Source organism: Littorina saxatilis, linkage group LG12, assembly GCF_037325665.1.
Source record: "Littorina saxatilis isolate snail1 linkage group LG12, US_GU_Lsax_2.0, whole genome shotgun sequence".
NCBI lineage: Eukaryota > Metazoa > Mollusca > Gastropoda > Littorinimorpha > Littorinidae > Littorina > Littorina saxatilis.
In genome coordinates this window covers 70599755-70618828 of record NC_090256.1, presented here as the reverse complement: position 1 = coordinate 70618828, position 19074 = coordinate 70599755, and the positions used below count along the sequence as shown (strand labels likewise).

Sequence of the window (19074 nt, the reverse complement as noted above, 5' to 3'; positions counted from 1 at the left end):
GGCAATCTAGTGGCTGCTCCGCCTGGCGTCTGGCATTATGGGGTTAGTGCTAGGACTGCAGGCTATAGGACGACAGCCGATGTGGGTGTGTGCTGTAACGAACAAAAAAAGACATCTTCATTTGTACTTACCCAAAAAATCCTGGGCATGGAAATCAGAAAGCTCTCTCGACTGTGACACTCTTGGTGGCGTTGGCAAACGGATTAAACGCGACCCGTCTGAAAACGACCAATGAATCAACCATGAAATAATAATCTTCACAAATGTAGATAGATATCCGTGCAGCAACACATATGTATGTCAGATGACACAGCTCCCTCCTTTAAATTTACACACACAAAACATCCACAGAGAAATAAACACAAACAGGTTTAGCGTGGTTAGTAGCAGTTGCAAATCACATAACTTGTCAGGCAAGTCTAACAAACAACTACTACGCTCACACACAGTAACAAGAGGCGAAGCCTTCAAGGCTCACCTAAGAAATCGACAAACAGTAACACAAACTCAATCACTCCGTCACACATACACACACACACAGTAAGCATAGGTGACACTGTGCAAGAAAGCGAGACACTAGATCTAGATCTGTCTGCATGTAGCCTACTGAGAGGGACACGACTGCCAATGCATGGCCGATTTCGAAGAAAAAACTAGTCTCCGCCCGCTCAAAATAACAATGACCGAGACTTTCAGTAATTCCTTCGCGTGACGTCTAACCCTCTTACGCCATAATGTGACGTCTTCAAATGTTAAAGTTTCTACCACAGACATACACACGCACGCACAGACAGACAAAGTGACGATCGCATAGGCTACACTTACGTGAGCCAAAAATGATTTTAAAAAACAACTGCATGAGAAGAAAATTAAAATCCAGTAAAAATAGCAATGGCCTTCCGCGAAATAAGCATCAGCATATAGCTAACAAAGCATGGTAACAGCACATACCCTCGTCACCACCAACAGTTTTTTCCGCATTCCCATCAATTTCATCGGGCTCAACAATCTGACCAATCACCAGATCCTCTTCGTGCACCTCACCCTCCCTTACAACAACAGGTGCAACTCTGAAAAAGAACAGACATATAATGCTATGAAAATTGCAACCAAATAATGAGCTATCAGCCAATGGGTTGCACAGCAATTGAAACAGAGTTGGACATTGACTAATCCACAAGCAAGATTTCTGACATATGTAGCCTACATTATGTGGCAACTGGCATCTGTCCCGCAGATGATTTCCAGATCTTTTGCTGCCTGGGTGTTTGGTCCGGTGTCAGAATAATGTGACTGGGTGAGACATGAAGCCTGTGCTGCGACTTCTGTCTTGTGTGTGGCGCACGTTATATGTCAAAGCAGCACCGCCCTGATATGGCCCTTCGTGGTCGGCTGGGCGTTAAGCAAACAAACAAACCCAACAAGAAGGGCAAAGCCCATACGACTCACATGCTTGACCTTGACATGACCTTGACCTTCAGGGTCAAGGTCAAATAACTAAACCTAGCAATGACATCATACACTAAGAACTGCTTTACACATTTTTCCTACCAAAATACATGTGACCTTGACCCAAGGTCAAGGTCATCCAAGGTCATGCAACACAAAGCTGTTAATTCAAGACATAGGAAGTACAATGGTGCTTATTGGCTCTTTCTACCATGAGATATGATATGGTCACTTTTAGTGGTTCACTACCTTATTTTGGTCACATTTCATAAGGGTCAAAGTGACCTTGACCTTGATCATATGTGACCAAATGTGTCTCATGATGAAAGCATAACATGTGCCCCACATAATTTTTAAGTTTGAAACAGTTATCTTCCATAGTTCAGGGTCAAGGTCACTTCAAAATATGTATACAATCCAACTTTAAAGGACCCTTGCGACCTTGACCTTGAAGCAAGGTCAACCAAACTGGTGTCCAAAGATAGGGCTTACATTGCCCTGTATAGCATACATAGCTAAGGTTGCCATTCTCGATAACTTTAGAAAAAAATGCGAAAATGTGAAAAATGGTCGTTTTTAAGACAACAATTACGGCCCCTGTGACCTTGAACTTGAAGTGAGGTCAAGTTGCCGCACATGTTTTTTGAGATCTTGTAATCATACACCATCAGGCCACATCAGGTGTTGATAGACTTAATAGTGTCCAAGAAATATCCAACGTTAAAGTTTTCCGGACGGACGGACGCCGGGACGGACGGACGGACGGACGACTCGGGTGAGTACATAGACTCACTTTTGCTTCGCATGTGAGTCAAAAAGCAATAACTAACTAACTAAATATATGTTGTGGGGGCTGTAGTGGTGGTGTGTAGTGAACATGTAGGTGAATACAGAACACAAGAGTACAGAAATTCTCACACATGAACACAACACGTATTAATACAGCACGTGTCTGGGATGTGGTCGTGCGACACACCACCCGCAGCTGCCTGAACTGCGTGCTTGCTGATTGTTGTTGGCTTCTAGAAAGGGAGCTTGGTCCGTGTCGTTGTCCTCCTTTTCTTGTGTTGAAGGGTTGGTGGTGACTGCCGTGGTTGACATCGTTTACGGTATATGTAGTTGTTCTGCCTTCCATCTGCATGGCTTGAGTCGCTGAGATCTCAAAAGCACGAGCTTGTTCCAACAGGGATCGAGTGGAGCGTTGTGTCAGCATCGCGGAGAGCACGTCTCCTGAGTCGCTGAGAGTTGCATCCCTGCAGGATATGGCTCTTTATTTCTCTGTCGGTGTTCTCAAAACTGCAGTTCGCTGCTTGCAGACGAGGTCTTGTGTAGTAACTGTCTATTGTCTCACCGGCGTTTCGAATGACCTGGCGAAATTTGAAGGTTTCAAAGTCTACATTACGTTTTGGAGTGAAGTGTTGGGTCAGGTAAGCGACTGTTGAAATCTGCACAAAACCAATTAAGAATGTCTGGAAGTCATACACAAGAAAGTAGATTGAGTATTTACAGATTTACGCGATGCTGCCCAGCATGTCGTAAGAGGCGACTAACGGATTTTGTTTCTCCTTTTACCCTTGTTAAGTGTTTCTTGTATAGAATATAGTCAATGTTTGTAAAGATTTTAGTCAAGCAGTATGTAAGAAATGTTAAGTCCTTTGTACTGGAAACTTGCATTCTCCCAGTAAGGTAATATATTGTACTACGTTGCAAGCCCCTGGAGCAATCTTTTGATTAGTGCTTTTGTGAACAAGAAACAATTAACAAGTGGCTCTATCCCATCTCCCCCCCCCCTTTCCCCGTCGTGATATAACCTTCGTGGTTGAAAACGACGTTAAACACCAAATAAAGAAAGAAAGAAAGTAAAGAAAGATGGCATGGTGGAGAGTTTTCCTAATTTTTAAAATTGTCCTCAAAAGCTTTATATAACAGCAGCAGTTTGTGGTCTTTTGCCGACCAAGACCGTCCATCTCTACGTCCCAAATAAAGATTGTCCACAGAGTCAATGTCTTCCATCCAGCAAGAATATCTTTTTGCTTCTTTCCTCTTCGCCGCGCTTCGACGCAAACTCTCCCCCGCCTTGTCATGAGCTAGTCGCAGGCGATGAAGATGGTCCCGCAACCAGCCACTTGGGGTTTGGTTGACCCATTCGGGGCTGTGTTCTGGCAGGAACACGTCTATCGGCAGCCGAGGTTCCCGTCCAAACATCAAGTAGAACGGCGAAAATCCTGTGGAGCTGTGAGGTGTGCAGTTGTAGACATATGCTACCTCATCCAAATGCTGCGTCCAACGATACTTGTGCTCTTGTGTCAACGTCTTGAGTCGGTCATGCATTGTTCTGTTGAAGCGCTCACACTGCCCGTTGCCAGCTGGGTTGTAGGATGTGGTACGGGACTTTTTAATTCCGTAATGTAGACACAGCTGCCGCACTATGTCAGACTCGAAGCATCGGCCCTTGTCGGAATGGATTCTCTGTGGAATGCCGTAGTGCACAAACCACTGCTTGACGAGCGTCTTGGCCACTGTCTCAGCTGTTTGGTCGCGGGTGGGCACTGCAATGGTGTACTTGGTGAATACGTCGGTCATCACTAACACATTTTCCCTTCCATCGCTGGCAGGTTCCAGTTGCGTGAAGTCTATGCAAACGACCTCCAATGGTTTTGATGCAAGCAGGCTTCCCATTGGAGTGTGTGTAGTTGTTGGGGGCTTCTTCGCATGCTGACACCTGTCACACCGACGACACCACTGGTCAACATCAAGATGCATGTGGGGCCAATAAACACGTTGTCTGAGCAATTGGAGTGTTCTTTCCGCACCCTGGTGTCCACACTGGTCATGGATCAGATGAAGAAGAGTGGCCTGCAGGGCTTTAGGCACTACAACCTGTGTCATTGGGCCGGTCGACGGGTCGATTCTCTCCCTTAGCAAGATGCCTCCATCTACCTTCAGCCTCTTCCGCTGTCCAGCCAACACTCCTGCCTTTGGTGGAAAGTTCCTTATCTCCTTCTTTGTTGGCGCCCTCTTCTGCATGACCAGTGGCCACACAGCTGCAAGTGCCTCATCCTCTTGCTGTGTGCGGCGTAGCTGCTCTAGGTCCAGAGAGGGGAAAGGACTGGCTACTCCCTTCCATTCTTCTGGCATATCTGCCGGCGTCACCTTTTCACCGATTTCTCCCAGCTCTGGTACCGTGTCTCGGCACACTGAGGTCCCTCCGCTGAACACCGGTTGTATCGTCTGGGCGCAGGAGACAGCTGTCCACTCCTCTGGGCACCCCTGTGGTTTCTCTACAGGCTGTCTTGACAGTGCATCGGCATTGGCGTTTGACTTCCCTGACCTGTATTTCACTGTGAAGTTGAAACCGGCTAGCTCAGCAGCCCAGCGTTGCTCCACTGCTCCCAACTTGGCGTTTTGAAGATGGCTTAATAGGTTGTTGTCTGTGTATGCTACTGTTGATGCTCCCAATAGGTAGTGGCGAAACTTTTCACTCATTGCCCACTTCAGGGCCAGTAACTCCAGTTTCATGCTACTGTAGTTCTTCATGTTCTTTTCGGTTGGTCTCAACGATCTACTGGCATAAGCAATGACTCTCATCCCTCCATCCTGCTGCTGTGAGAGAACTGCTCCCAACCCACTCATGCTGGCGTTGGTCTCTAGAATGAAGGGCAGGGTGAAATCAGCATAGCCCAGTATTGGGGCTGTCGTCTGTGCATCCTGCAGTCGTTTCATCGCCTCACTGCAGTTATCATCCCACATTGCCCTGATGTCCGCTGTCTTTGACTTCCTCTTGCTGGTAGCGCCTTGTTGATATGCCTTCGAAACCAACTCATGCAGGGGTCTGGCAAGCTTGGCAAAGTCCTTCACAAAGCGTCTGTAGTAACTTGCAAACCCCAGGAAAGAACGGACATCCCTCAGAGTCGTTGGTGTTGGCCAACAGCGTACTGCCTTGATCTTCTCCTCTGATGTCGCGATGCCTTTTCCTGATACTGTGTAGCCCAGATACTCAACCTTCCTTCTGGCAAAGTGACACTTCTGTGGGTTTAGCTTCAGCCCTACCTCCCTCAATCTGTTGAAGACCCTCTGTAGACGCTCGAGGTGCTCATCAAAGGTCTTGCTGTAAACCAGTAAATCATCCAGGTACACCAAGAGGATTTGGAACGCCATGTCATTCATTGTGGTCTGCATCAGGCGTTGGAAGGTTGCTGGTGCTGTCGACAATCCCATAGGCATGCGCCGGTATTCATATAACCCAAAGGGTGTGATGAATGCTGTTTTTTCGCGATCTTCTTCCTTCATGGCCACCTGATAGTATCCACTTGCCAGATCAAGCGTGGAGAACAACTGTGCCCCCCCCCCCCCCCAACGCATCCAGGGAGTCATCGATGTGTGGCAGTGGATATGCATCTGGAATGGTCTTAGCGTTGATTCCGCGGTAATCACAACATAGGCGAATCTCGTTGTTTTTCTTGCGCACGACGACTACTGGTGCGGCATAGGGACTCTGACTCGGCTGAATGATGTTTTTCGCAAGCAAAGTCTGGATGTGCTCCTTGACCTCTTGAAGTTGTGTAGGTGGAACCCGCCGAAATGTTGAAGCCACTGGCTTGTCGTCGCGCAGCCTCATTCCATGGCGTACACGCTCAGTGTCCCCCAAGTCATGGTCGTCTTGAAGAAACATGTCCGAGTTGGCTCGGACTAGTGCTTCTAGTTGCTGTCTCTCTCTAGCACTACACTCACTCTGACTCACGTCAACAGGGCATGTCAACGTCGCTGGTCCGTGGGAGGGGAAAGGGTCATTTATACGGTTTACTGTGACATGGATGCGGTTGCATTGTACATCTACCCCTACCCTCCCATGGGAAACTTCTGCCTTCACCCCCGTCGCGATATAACCTTCGTGGTTGAAAACGACGTTAAACACCAAATAAAGAAAGAAAGACCCCCTGTACCGTCCCTACCCTGGTACCCGGTCTTAGTGTCACAGGTTCGTCTGTCAGGTTGGCCATTTTGACTAAAAAGGTGCCCCCCCCGTGTGTGGCTCAAAGTGTTGGCCACAATCAAACCCCTGGGTATGGCATCAGGCAGACCCTCTACCAGTACTGTCGTAGGATTCTCTCCCCTTCCCGGATTACCCACTCCCGTAATCCGGACTGCCATGGCTGATTTTGGGGGTATGTATGCTGGCTGACCCCTGGCTACTCTGGCGAACCCACTTATCTTTCTCTTCAGTAGGCCTGGGAGGTCTCGTACATGGTCTAGTACATTCATGCCCAGCAGGATTGGTTCTGGACTGGGGGTACCTGTCGTTTTGGATACCAAAATGCCCCGATTTGAGATTGTCTGCCCCCCAACTTCAACGTCGGCCTCAAAGTACCCCACATACGGCACTTCTAGGCCATTAACGGCTGTCACCCGGAGTATCTGGTCGGCTGCCACTAACGTTGGACCCCCATCCCCACACAACTGACGGATCGTTCCTTCGTCAACTATCGATGTGGGTGATCCTGTATCCAATAGTGCCTCTACCTTCCTTCCTTTAATCTTTACCTCTGCTCGTGGACAGGTCCCCACTAACCCTCCCTTCAGCTCTCATCCCCGCAGTCTGACTCACGGCTGCTGGGGTCGCCCGTTTCTTGAACAAAATCGACTGATATGGCCTGACTTTCTACATTTAAAACAAATGGGTTGTCCGTCCTCTGTAAATTCTGGTTTTCTTCGGTGATTTTGTACTCCCCGCCACCCTGAAACATCTGCTCCTGCACTAGGGTTCGGACCCTCACTCAGTCTTTTCTCCAGAGAGGCTACTACTTGTCGCAGCTCATCCAGGGAGCGCATCATCTCCCTCATTTCTAACTGTGTTGCGGCTACAGTTACCTGTGTGTTTTGCCCCCCTGCTTCCCTCTCTCCCTCGGCCCACCGTAAGGCTTCCTCCCTCACCGCAAAAAAAGTTCTGTCGGGATTCTGGTGTATACCTTCCCTTAGTTGCCTGGCCAGAATGGCCTCGCTCAGCCCTTGGAGAAACTGGTCCCTAAGGACCTTGGGCTCCAGTGGATGCTGCCGGTCGGCTTCCTGTTTGGATGTCAGGTCCCTAAAGGTTTTGTTGAGTCGATTTGCATATTGCCGAATCGGCTCTCCAGCCCTCTGTACCACCCGGTTGAAAGCTGCCAGAAGTTGGCAGACACTTCTTTTGTCCCCATAAACCGTGGATAACATGGTCAGCACTTGGTCAGGGTACCTACGTGTTGCTTCTGGGTGGCACCGGAGCTCATCCTTGACCTCCCCCCCCTAGGTGATCCCAAATTACCTTCACTCTCTCAGGGTCCCCAGTGATGGCTCTGGTCTCCCAGGTTTCCTTCACTGCACTCTCAAATGCCTCTAACGCTCCTGGGCTTCCCGAGAAAATGGGGATGGTTCTCTCGCTGGGGACTACAACTATTCTGAGGCCCTCGTGGGGTTCTTCATTTTCTCCCTCCATTGTTTGTTTGCCAAGTTAGGTTCAATAAACAAATAGGGTTGGCTAGGAATATACGTTTTGGGGGTCAACACATCCAACTAAAAACAAGCTTTTGGCGGAGAGAATCACAGTGTTTACAATGTCACAAGCACTCAAATAAGGGTTTCTATAAAAAAAATTAAAAAAACATGGGAACAGGAAGCTGTACCAATTACAGTATACACAAAAACGAAAGTCTCGGCGTAGAACATCAAAATTATGTCTGGGCGATTCTTGAACACAGTCTACTTTTTCCGTGTGGCAGTTCCATCACACCTCCATATGCTCTGGCCAACGTGGGTGGACAAAACAATTGTCTTTCTACTGAGGAGTGTTTTTTTGTGTGTGTGTGTGTGTAGCAGTCCCCTCTCATATCGGCTGCCCGCCAACTCCGTCGGTGGCTTGGTATCTTGTTAGCCTCCAGCAGCTCTCATCAAGGACGTACAAAAAGATCAAAGGTCTGTACTTTACCCCATTTGCGTTGCGCAGATATCTCCGAGGTTCTAGTCAGTGGTGGTGTTTGGTGATGTGGTAGGATCCTGTCGGCGACGCCATGTTATGTGGGCCGCATAGGTTGCAGCTCACATGAAGGGGGGGTTGGGAATCATCACGCAAACACCAGTTGTCCTTTCACAACTTTATTTCACCACCTAGAACCTCGGAGAAAAGGGGATTTGGCCTTTGCTCATGTCATCACTGGCCGCTGTTACTCCCACGTATCCACCATCATGTGGTTCCTGGAGCTCAGCTGCACACACACGTCTTTCCCCTCTAAAGTCGTGGAACTAAAAGAACGCACGCTACCGAGTTTGGCGGGACTGCGCGGGCACTGACCACTAGTGGCCAATGGGCAGGCAGTGATTTCAAAGCTCGCTGCGTGTGTGGCAAACGGACCAACCGTGAACCAGGTCACTAACTGGGATGGGCGATCGGGGCGCAGCCCGAATTAACTATGGTACCAGCGTGTATGCTCTTTTAAAGGGGCACTCCTGGGGAAATATTTATAATTTAAAAAACAATAGTAACATAGATAAATTGCATACCTTACAATGGCCGGCGGCCACACTAGATTCAAAAGGGAAACGTGATGTGCGTGAGTTGTTCACTATTACAATTGAAAATGATGCATTGAAACACTTTTCTGCACAGTTGTAAGCTTTTCTGGGCTTTCGAACACTATGATGCGACTGCTGCCCTATCCGCGACGGTCGGCAATCCGGTGTACGATCATCTTGCATGTTCGACCGCCTCTCGCCTGCACGTTCTAACGAATAATTCCAATCCCACAATAGCACTCCTTTGCATCAAATCTGACTCCTTTGTCCCGAAGACTCCCGTACCTAAGCTGAATACGAGCTGTTTTGATAAAACCAAGCACATTTCTACCTTTGAAACCCACCGAGCAGCCACTTCCGGTGCTCCGTCGCCACGATTTCTGGCTTTAAAATATAAATACGGGAAAACGCAAATACTTCAACATATTCACCTCGAGCTTGAAACGTATTTTTACAGAGGTCCGCTCTACAGCTCTTTTTGGGTTTTTAAAGGAGTCTGGTCTTTATTTTAAGATTTGAATTTTAAAACTACTTAATTTGTTTGACATATAGGGTTTTGCTTTGACTTTTTTGTTGCCTTCGGGTGACGTTACTGATTTTGTGTATTAGAATTGTCTTAATCAAATATGTGTAATGATTAACTTGTGGGGTCCTGATTTGGCCTATTATGGTCCGCTGGACCCGAAAAGCTAACTAACTAACTTCTTCAACATATTATGCATTTCGAAACAAAGTTAGTCATCGCTGAAGCAGTAGCTCACCTTTAATCCTGACAGAGATCATCAACTTTGTGAGCTATCAAAGCCCTTTCCCTCGCGCCCCCTAATTGGCGTAGAGGCGCGTCCCCCGGGTGGTGGATGGGGGAGCCTTCTCTGCTAACTTCAGAGAGAAGGTCGCATCACTCTCGATGCCGTGAACCTAATTAGGTTCTTTTTCTTGTTTCTTCTCTATTTCTGCCTCCCCAAAGTCCTTTTACTTTCCTTTTCTCACCCATAAAATTCTTCACTTATTTTCTAAAGCATGGTGAATCCCGAGTTTGTCATGTGTGACCAGGGGATGAATGGCTGACACCTTAATATTCAGTCGTAAGCACATGCGTTTGGTTTCAGTTTGGGTCGACGCCAAATGACAGTTTTAGGCCCCTCCCTTGTCACGGGGGCTCTCACAAGGGTGACCGTGTATTTCCCACCTCATTGAGCCTGCGCGCTATGAAAACCTCTAATCTTCAAACTTTGTATAAGAAGAGAAAAGCTGTTAATGATAGAGATTCTGACAGTGATAACGAAGCAGAAGCTGCTGCCTCTACAGCAGGTGTGAAGGGGGCTTGGTCCCGATTCCTCGTAGTTCATTTTGAGAGTGTTAGTCAAAGAAAGATTTCACCTTTTATTCTCGAGAAGTGGTTTCAGGGGGTTTCCTCATCAGTTCAGTCAGTGAAACGTCAGAAGGATGGTAGCTTCTTGGTGGATTGCCCCACCAGGAAGGTATCGGATCTTCTTTTGTCCCGCCATGGTTCCGCCCTGAGCGTTGGATCGAGCTCCTTCACGATTTCCGTGACGAGCCACTCATACCTGAACACCTCTCGGGGTGTGGCACGCTCATACCACTTCCAAGGTATGAGCTGTGCGGAGTTGAAGGATGGGTTGGCATCACAAGGAGTTATCGACGTTCACAGAGTGTCCAGAACGGATAAAGAAGGAAAGAGAGTGGAAACAAACACTCTCTTCCTAACTTTCTGTACAGCTGTTGCACCCAAAAGAGTTGTTGTTCTGTTTGAAAGTATTCCGGTTTCTCTGTACATCCCTTCCCCTCTGCGTTGTTATCGTTGCCAACGGTTTGGCCACGGTAGCAAAAACTGCAGGGGGAAGGAAATGTGCAGAGATTGCACAAAGGAAAAACATGAGGGTGAATGCGAGGGACCCAAACAGTGTCACAACTGTGGAGGTAAACACTCCTCTGCTTCAAAAGAATGTCCCCAGTGGAAAACGGAGGAAGCCATTCAAAAGATGAGAACAACGGAGGGATGCTCTTTCGGTGAGGCGAAACAAAAGGTCATGTCCCAGATGGCACAGCCCTCGGTGTCCACATACGCCAGGGCTGTTAGTACTCCTTCTGCGACACCGACTACACCTTCGTCTCTTGAGAGCTTTCTCACTAAGGTGACTACAATCTTGGACACTCTCATTAAAAAGATTGATCGTCTTGAGACTGTCGTGGCAAATATTAACCAGGGTGGAGTAAAGGCGGCTGTTGCTGCCGATACCAGTGAAAAGGCGGCTACGGTTGCCGAGAGTGTGAAGGTTCAGACAACAGTTCCGACTGGCGTCACTAACGTCACGCAGGCGGCCGTGCATAAAGCCGCTAAAACCCAAACCAAATGGGGGAAAAAATCCTCCACTCATTCGGCCGGGTCTTCGGGGGTTGGGCGGACGGGTTCGATCGGCAGATCGGATCTTTCCTCCCACCCGCCAAGATCAAACTCTGAGGGAAGATCCTCGAGGTCTCCCAAGGCCAGGGTCAGGCCTGACTTGCCTACCCGAATAAAAAAGGGAGACAAATCGCTCATTTCTTTGACAAACCCTTTCTCCCTCTTGTCTGACGAGGGTGGGGAATCGGAAATGGATGAATCAAACCGGTTCTACCCTGCGTCGGAGGGGGGTGGAGGATCGGGCACTGAATAAAGTTTTATTTGTTTTTAAAATACTAAACATTTTTAATGGCTTCTATAATACAATGGAATATCAGAGGTCTTAATGCCAATCAAGAGGAACTTCATCTCCTTTTGAAAAGTAATCCTATTGCAATCTGTTTACAGGAGACGCTTATAGGCCCTAACAAAAATATATCACTGCCTGGGTATAGCTGCTTATTGCGGTCTACAGGTCGCGGTAGTGCACTTTGTATCCGTTCTGATTTCCTTTTTAATCAGGTCCAATTGGACACTAACCTTGAGGCAATAGCGGCTCGCATTTCTTGTAATAGAGCTATAACTGTTTGTTCCTTGTATCTGTCGCCATCTACTACGGTCACAAAAAATGACCTAGAAAACTTAATACACCAATTACCAACCCCGTTCCTTTTGGTAGGGGATTTTAACGGCCATTCCCGACGTTGGGGGAGCGAATCTTCCAACATTCAAGGAAAGATTATCGAAGATGTCATCGATAACTTGGATTTGTGTCTTTTAAATTCCGGAGCGGGTACTTTTTTAACTCAATCTGGAGAAGAATCTCATTTGGACTTAGCTATCTGCCACCCATCTTTATTTCTTGATTTGAAATGGTCTGTCCATTCGGATCTGTGTGGAAGTGACCATTTTCCCTGTTTTGTCAGTTTTGAGGAGGATCAGGGCGAGGAAGCCCTTCCACACTGGAAGTTTTCTAAAGCTAACTGGGATTTATTTCGTCTTTCTACTTCAAGACAAATAACCCCAGAAGTTCTAAATTCTGAAGACCCGGCTTTAACTTTTTCCACCCTTTTGGTGCAATGTGCAAAAGACAGCATACCCAAATCTTCCTCTAAACCCAAAGGTCCAAAAACACCTTGGTTTAACGAAGAGTGCCAAGCTGTCAATCAGGAGCGTAAACGAGCTCAACGGCATATGTTCCAATACCCTACGTCAGCCAATAAGATCGCTCACCAAAAACTTCGAGCTCAAAGCCGTTTTATTTACAAAAAGAGTAAAAAAGCCTCTTGGCGCAATTTCTGTTCTAAACTTAATTTCAAAACTTCAAGCAAGAAGGTATGGCAGATTATCCGTAAGATTAAAGGTAAAAATCGTAAAGAGGTTGTCCAATGCCTCAAACAACATGGTCGAGTAATAACCAACAAGAAAAATGTGGCGAATATCTTGGCTTCAACAATAAATCATAACTCTTCTTCAGAACATTATTCTGAAGAGTTTCAAAAAGTTAAAGATAAATCTGAAGCTACCCCCGTTTCCTTTGATTCTGCCAATTTGGAAGATTACAATTCTCCTTTCTCGATGTACGAGTTAAAGGATGCCATTCTAAAATCCAATGACTCAGCTACAGGGCAGGATGATATCCATTATCAACTTTTGGGTCATCTCCCTGAAAACGTCCTGACAGTTCTTTTAACTATTTTTAATCATATCTGGTCTACTGGAACTTTTCCTCCTGACTGGCGAAAGGCCATAATTATTCCCATTCCGAAACCCGGAAAGGATCATTCGGATCCAAATAATTATCGGCCGATTGCCTTAACCAGCTGTCTTTGTAAGACGATGGAGAGACTGGTGCATGAGCGGTTACTGTGGCACTTGGAAAGGATCGACGCTTTGGACATAGTCCAGTGCGGTTTCCGAAAACATAAGAGTACAACGGATCATTTGATTCGTTTTGAATCGTTTGTTCGTAACGCTCTGGTAAGCGGAGAGCACGTTGTGTCCGTCTTGTTCGATTTGGAAAAGGCGTATGACACAACGTGGAAGCATGGTATTTTATCAGATCTTAAAACCTTAGGGTTTGATGGGAATCTTCCCATTTTTATTTCAAATTTTCTTGCCGAAAGGGAGTTTAAGGTCCGAGTAGGTTCTACTTTCTCCGATTCTTTTGAACAGGAGATGGGAGTTCCTCAAGGGAGTATTTTATCACCGTTACTTTTTAACATTAAAATCAATAACATCATCAAACACGTCCAGTCTGGCATAGACAAATCTCTTTTTGTTGATGATTTTCAAATTTCTGCCAAGGGAAGAACATTAGCTGGGGTTGAACGGCAGCTTCAGCTGTGTATTTCCAAGATTCAAAAATGGGTTCAAGAGAATGGGTTCAAATTTTCCCTGGCTAAAACCGAATGTATTCATTTCCACAGGAAAAAACATCAAGTTCTTCAGCCTTCTCTTTTCATAAACAACCATAAGATTAAAGTTTCTAAACAAGTCAAATTTCTTGGTCTGATTTTTGACAGCAACCTTACTTTTTTACCCCACATCAAGTATTTAAGAACCAAATGTCAAAAGGGTCTCAACGTTCTCAAAGTTATTAGTCACACGGATTGGGGGGCTGATAGAGCAACATTGTTACGTCTGTATCGGTCTCTTGTCCGTCCACAGCTGGACTACGGTTGTATTGTTTATGGTTCTGCAAAGAGAAATGTCCTCAAGGCCTTAGATCCCATCCATCATCAGGGTCTGAGAGTTTGTTTGGGTGCTTTTCGCACAACACCAGTGGATAGTTTGTATGCCGAGTCGCGAGAACCTCCTCTGGAGATCCGCAGACTCCGGCTTTCCATGAACTACTACCTTAAGCTAAAGGCAAACCCCGAAAACCCTGCTCATGAATGTGTTATTAATCCCATTCTGAAGGACAAATTTTTAGCCAAACCTACTGAAATACCAACTTTCGGCATACGTATGCTTTCTGAATGTGAAAGGGCTGTTATAGATATTGATTCCGTCTGTGACGATCCTTTGACAACAAACACTCCACCCTGGCAGTTGGAAAACCCAACCGTCAATTTTTCCCTAACTTCTTTCAAGAAGAATGAAACCTCGGACTCTGTCTTTAGGCAGCTGTTTCTTGAACAGTGCTCAAAGTACACAGAGTATGAATTTATTTTTACTGACGGCTCTCTCAAAGATGATTCAGCTGCTGCGGCAGCAGTTTCTAACAAGAAATTACATCAACCACTTCAACTCCGGATCCCTAATGGTTCGTCGGTGTATTCGGCGGAACTTAGGGCCATCATTTTGGCATTAAAATTAATTTATCAATCCAGACATCAGTCTTTTTTGATTGTATCTGATTCGCTTTCAGCTCTTGAAGCGATATCCACCAGAAAGTTTACTCATCCTTTTTTAGTCGACATTCACGACCTTCATACTAAGCTTATTTCTGAAGGCAAGATTATCAATTTTATGTGGGCGCCCAGTCATATGGGCATAAATGGCAACGAGGTTGCTGACAAGGCAGCAAAGGATGCTCTAGATTTGGCGGTTCCTCGTCTCCCTGAGCAGTCTGTTCCTTTTACTGACTTGCGTAGGAAGACACTTTGTTACAGCTTAAAACTCTGGCAAGACCGTTGGTCTGCCTGCACGGAAAACAAATTGTATAAAACTCTTCCTGACCTTTTAAAGCCACTTCCTTTAGTGGCTTCAAGTAGAAAAGAAGAAAGTGTTTTGGCCAGGTTACATACTGGTCACACTTATCTCACTCATGTTCATCTGCTTAAAAGAGAAGAGGCACCATGGTGCCACGCCTGTGATACTGGTTTTACTGTGAGTCATTTTCTCACCGAGTGTGCTGATCTGTATGATCAACGAGAAAAGTATTTTGGCACCTCGAGCTTGAAAAGTATTTTTACAGAGGTCAGCTCTTCAGCTCTTTTTGAGTTTTTAAAAGAGTCTGGTCTTTATTTTAAGATTTGAATTTTAAAACAACCTAGTTTATTTGACATATAGGGTTTTGCTTTGACTTTTTGGTTGCCTTCGGGTGACGTTACGGATTTTATGTATTAGAAGTGTTTTAATCTAAAAATGTGCAATGATTAACTTGTGGGGTCCTGATTTGGCCTATTATGGTCCGCTGGACCCGAAAAGCAACAGCTAACTAACTAACTAAAGCCCTTTCCTTTGTTGGCTTCAAGTAGTGTCAATGCCTTCCTTCCAACGTTAACACGGGCACGCAAGGTTAAGTATACTCACGGAATAAAATAACTTAACATTGTTTAAAATGTAATATCTCAAAATCGGAAAAAGTTACAGGAGTGATTTTTGTACCAACGTAAAGCTTGTTCAATTGCTCATTATGGGCAAAAAACCGGAATAGTCTGGCTTGTTCCGTTTTTTTGCAATTTGAGCTCAAAGACGCATGGTGTCATTTTGGAGTTTACAAACTTAGCACTGTGTGTTTGACAGCGCTGTGCGTGCACTGATTGCCTGGTCACTCCGAATCTCCTAGCAACATCAGTATAAGTCATCCCTCCTCTCAACATCCCTATTGCGACGAGTCTATCGTTCACACACGTTCGTGGCATGGTGAAAGACAGAGTGGACAGTTTTGGGCAAAGAGAAAGAAACATTTTAGTGAGTTGTTCTCACTCACAAACAAACGGACAAACCAAAGGCAGTACTTTCATGCAATATTCGTGGATCAGCAGCAGACCTTTTGCAGGTTTCAAGTACGGGTAGACGTGCCCCGAGAGTCAAAGAGTGCAGGCCTACCTGTTTACAGCACACACAGCGTGCACTGGCTGTCGGCAGCGTCAGCAAGCTCAGGCGTCGGTGACACGACTTTTGAGCACCAACATTTGAGCGCCAACATTTGAGCGCCGCACATTTTAGCGCCGCACTTTTGAGCGCCGCACATTTGAGCGCCGCGACATTTCAGCGCCGCACTTTACAGCGCCGGACATTTGAGCGCCGCGACATTTCAGCGCCGCACTTTACAGCGCCGGACATTTGAGCGCCGCGACATTTCAGCGCCGCACTTTACAGCGCCGGACATTTGAGCGCCGCGACATTTCAGCGCCGCACTTTACAGCGCCGGACATTTGAGCGCCGCGACATTTTAGCGCCGCACTTTTGAGCGCCGCACATTTGAGCGCCGCGACATTTCAGCGCCGCACTTTACAGCGCCGGACATTTGAGCGCCGTAGGTGCTGTTTTCTGAATAGTCGTTATTTGATCCGTTATTTTGCGTGTTTGTTTGTTTATGTGTGATGGTGTTTATGTTTATGGTGTAGTCTGTAACACACACACACACACACACACACACACACACACACACACACACACACACACACACACACACACACACACACACACACACACACACACACACACACACCAGGGAGAACAAAAATTTGCATACTTTTATTGACGACTGAACATGAACAACGGGCGCGCTGGCACATTAAAATCACCGGGATGACTAAAAGCACTTAAATGATCTAAAACATGAAGGTGAAGGCCAGACCTTCCATTGTGTCGATCAAGCCACGCTGGCCAGCATACTTTTGCATACTTTTATTGACGACTGAACATGAACAACGGCCGCGCTGGCACATTAAAATCACCGGGATGACTAAAAGCACTTAAATGATCTAAAACATGAAGGTGAAGGCCAGACCTTCCATTGTGTCGATCAAGCCACGCTGGCCAGCATTGTATTGCACAATGATCCGTTTGGCACGCACCTGCAGGTCTCTGTACTTCCGGCGCTTGGGGGCGGGAGCCTGGCCTGCCAGAAGGCGGGTGATGTCGGCCTGCACAAGGATCTGTTCTTTCTTGAGCGCAGCGATAAGCCGCCACAGGCTCGGTGAATGCGCCCCGAGGAGGCCCTGGAAGGCGTTGTGAAACCCTTCAACGCTGTTGTTGGACTTAGCATTGTCCGTCAGGGTCCTTTCGTGAAGGTTCCACATCTGCACAGCAAACATCCGTTGATGGCGTGGTCCACGACGTCGAGGACGTCCAATGTATGTGTCCTCGAAATAATCTATGATCGGTTGGGCACGTGCGTCCCAGAAAGCTGATGTGGGGTCAAACACAGTTTCGAATGCATTCTCAACGTCTGCAGGAGGAAGGTAGGCGAGAGCTGGCAGCATTCTCATCAATTTTGCAAACTCTTCCTCATCTCTGTACACAGTTGCGAGTCCATGGTCTTGGATGTGTCGCCAGACATTCTGTGCCAGATGGAAGTGACAACCCGTCAGCTGTAATCCAGGGAAAGTTTCATCGAACGCTGAAACCGCGGCTCTTTCGAAGTCGGTCATCAACGTGCTTGGCGCAATGCCTGGTCTCAGCGTAACCAAAGCTTGGAGAAGTCTATCATATGTGGCACGTGACTTACTTGGAAGCAGGGCAAAAACAACAGGAATTGTCGATCCCATGTAAAGCACGTGAATCGAATACACCTGAGTAAAGTACCCCGGGGCCACCTTGAATGTCCCATCTGCGAACCAGTCTTTCTGCTCAAACAACAACCGAAGACCATCAGGTGTGGCGAAAAGAAGAATCCTGTCCGCTCCTCGACCAGAGTCGTTCGCCAGGAAAGTAGTTCCGTCTGTGAGAACCTGCCACACATATAAAAAAATATGCTAAGTGTGTGTATGTGTGTATGTGTCTGTGTGTATATATATATGTGTGTGTGTGTGTGTGTGTGTGTGTGTGAGAGAGAGAGAGAGAGAGAGAGAGAGAGGGGGGGAGAGAGCGCGCACATGCCTGTACTGGCACACAGCTTACACACGCACACACACAAACACACACACAAACACACACACACTCACCTTCATGTCCTCTGGGATTTGACCAAGTTCTGGTCATTTATTGAAAAATCTTTGAGCAAATTCAACTTTGGAAATGACATGAAACGATGGATTTTTACTTTTTATTGCAAAATTAAGTCCTGTGTTTCAGTTAATGGTCGGTATTCAGCATGGTTTAACGTAGGTCGAGGCACCCGGCAAGGGGATCCGCTGTCACCTTATTTATTCTTGATTTGTGCCGAAATATTGTCTCTTATGGTACGCCAGAACAAAAAGATTTGTGGTATGAATATTCTTGGCGAAAATATTTTATTGTCACAATTCGCCGATGATACCAGTCTATTTCTTGATGGTACAGAGCAATCATTTTGCGAAAGTATAAAAGTGTTACAACATTTTGCATCACTATCAGGTCTGAGAATGAATTATGATAAAACAAATGTAGTTTGGTTAGGACCTTTAAAGTTTTGCAAAAGAAGATTTTTGCCTGATATGAATTTTACCTGGAACCCGGATAACTTTAAAGCACTTGGTGTTATTTTTTCAGTAAATGTATCCGAGGTTGTTTTTCTTAACTATAAAAATAAGTTAAAGGAAATTCAAAAACTTCTGAATTCATGGACCAGAAGGAACCTGACACCTTTTGGTAAAATAACAGTCCTAAAAACCTTGGCTATTTCCAAATTGACACATTTGTTTACGAATTTACCTGATCCAGACGAACAGTTTATGATGGAGTTAAATAATATTTTTTTCAAATTTCTTTGGGATGGAAAAAGAGATAAAATTAAAAGAACTACGGTCACCCAATCCTATGAAGATGGAGGATTAAAGATGGTTGATGTGAAAAGTTTTCTG

The 19074-nt window shown here is 46.2% G+C and overlaps 1 protein-coding gene across 1 annotated transcript; it reads right to left on the bottom strand.

Annotated features, from left to right (window-relative positions):
- Nucleotides 1-17055: 17055 nt before the first annotated feature.
- On the bottom strand, nucleotides 17056-18243 carry LOC138983185 (uncharacterized). Its single transcript, XM_070356596.1, has 2 exons — nucleotides 18238-18243; nucleotides 17056-17634 (listed from the first exon to the last, which is right to left on the bottom strand). Exons 1-2 carry the CDS (start codon nucleotides 18241-18243, stop codon nucleotides 17056-17058), a joined length of 585 nt encoding a protein of 194 aa, XP_070212697.1.
- Nucleotides 18244-19074: the final 831 nt, after the last annotated feature.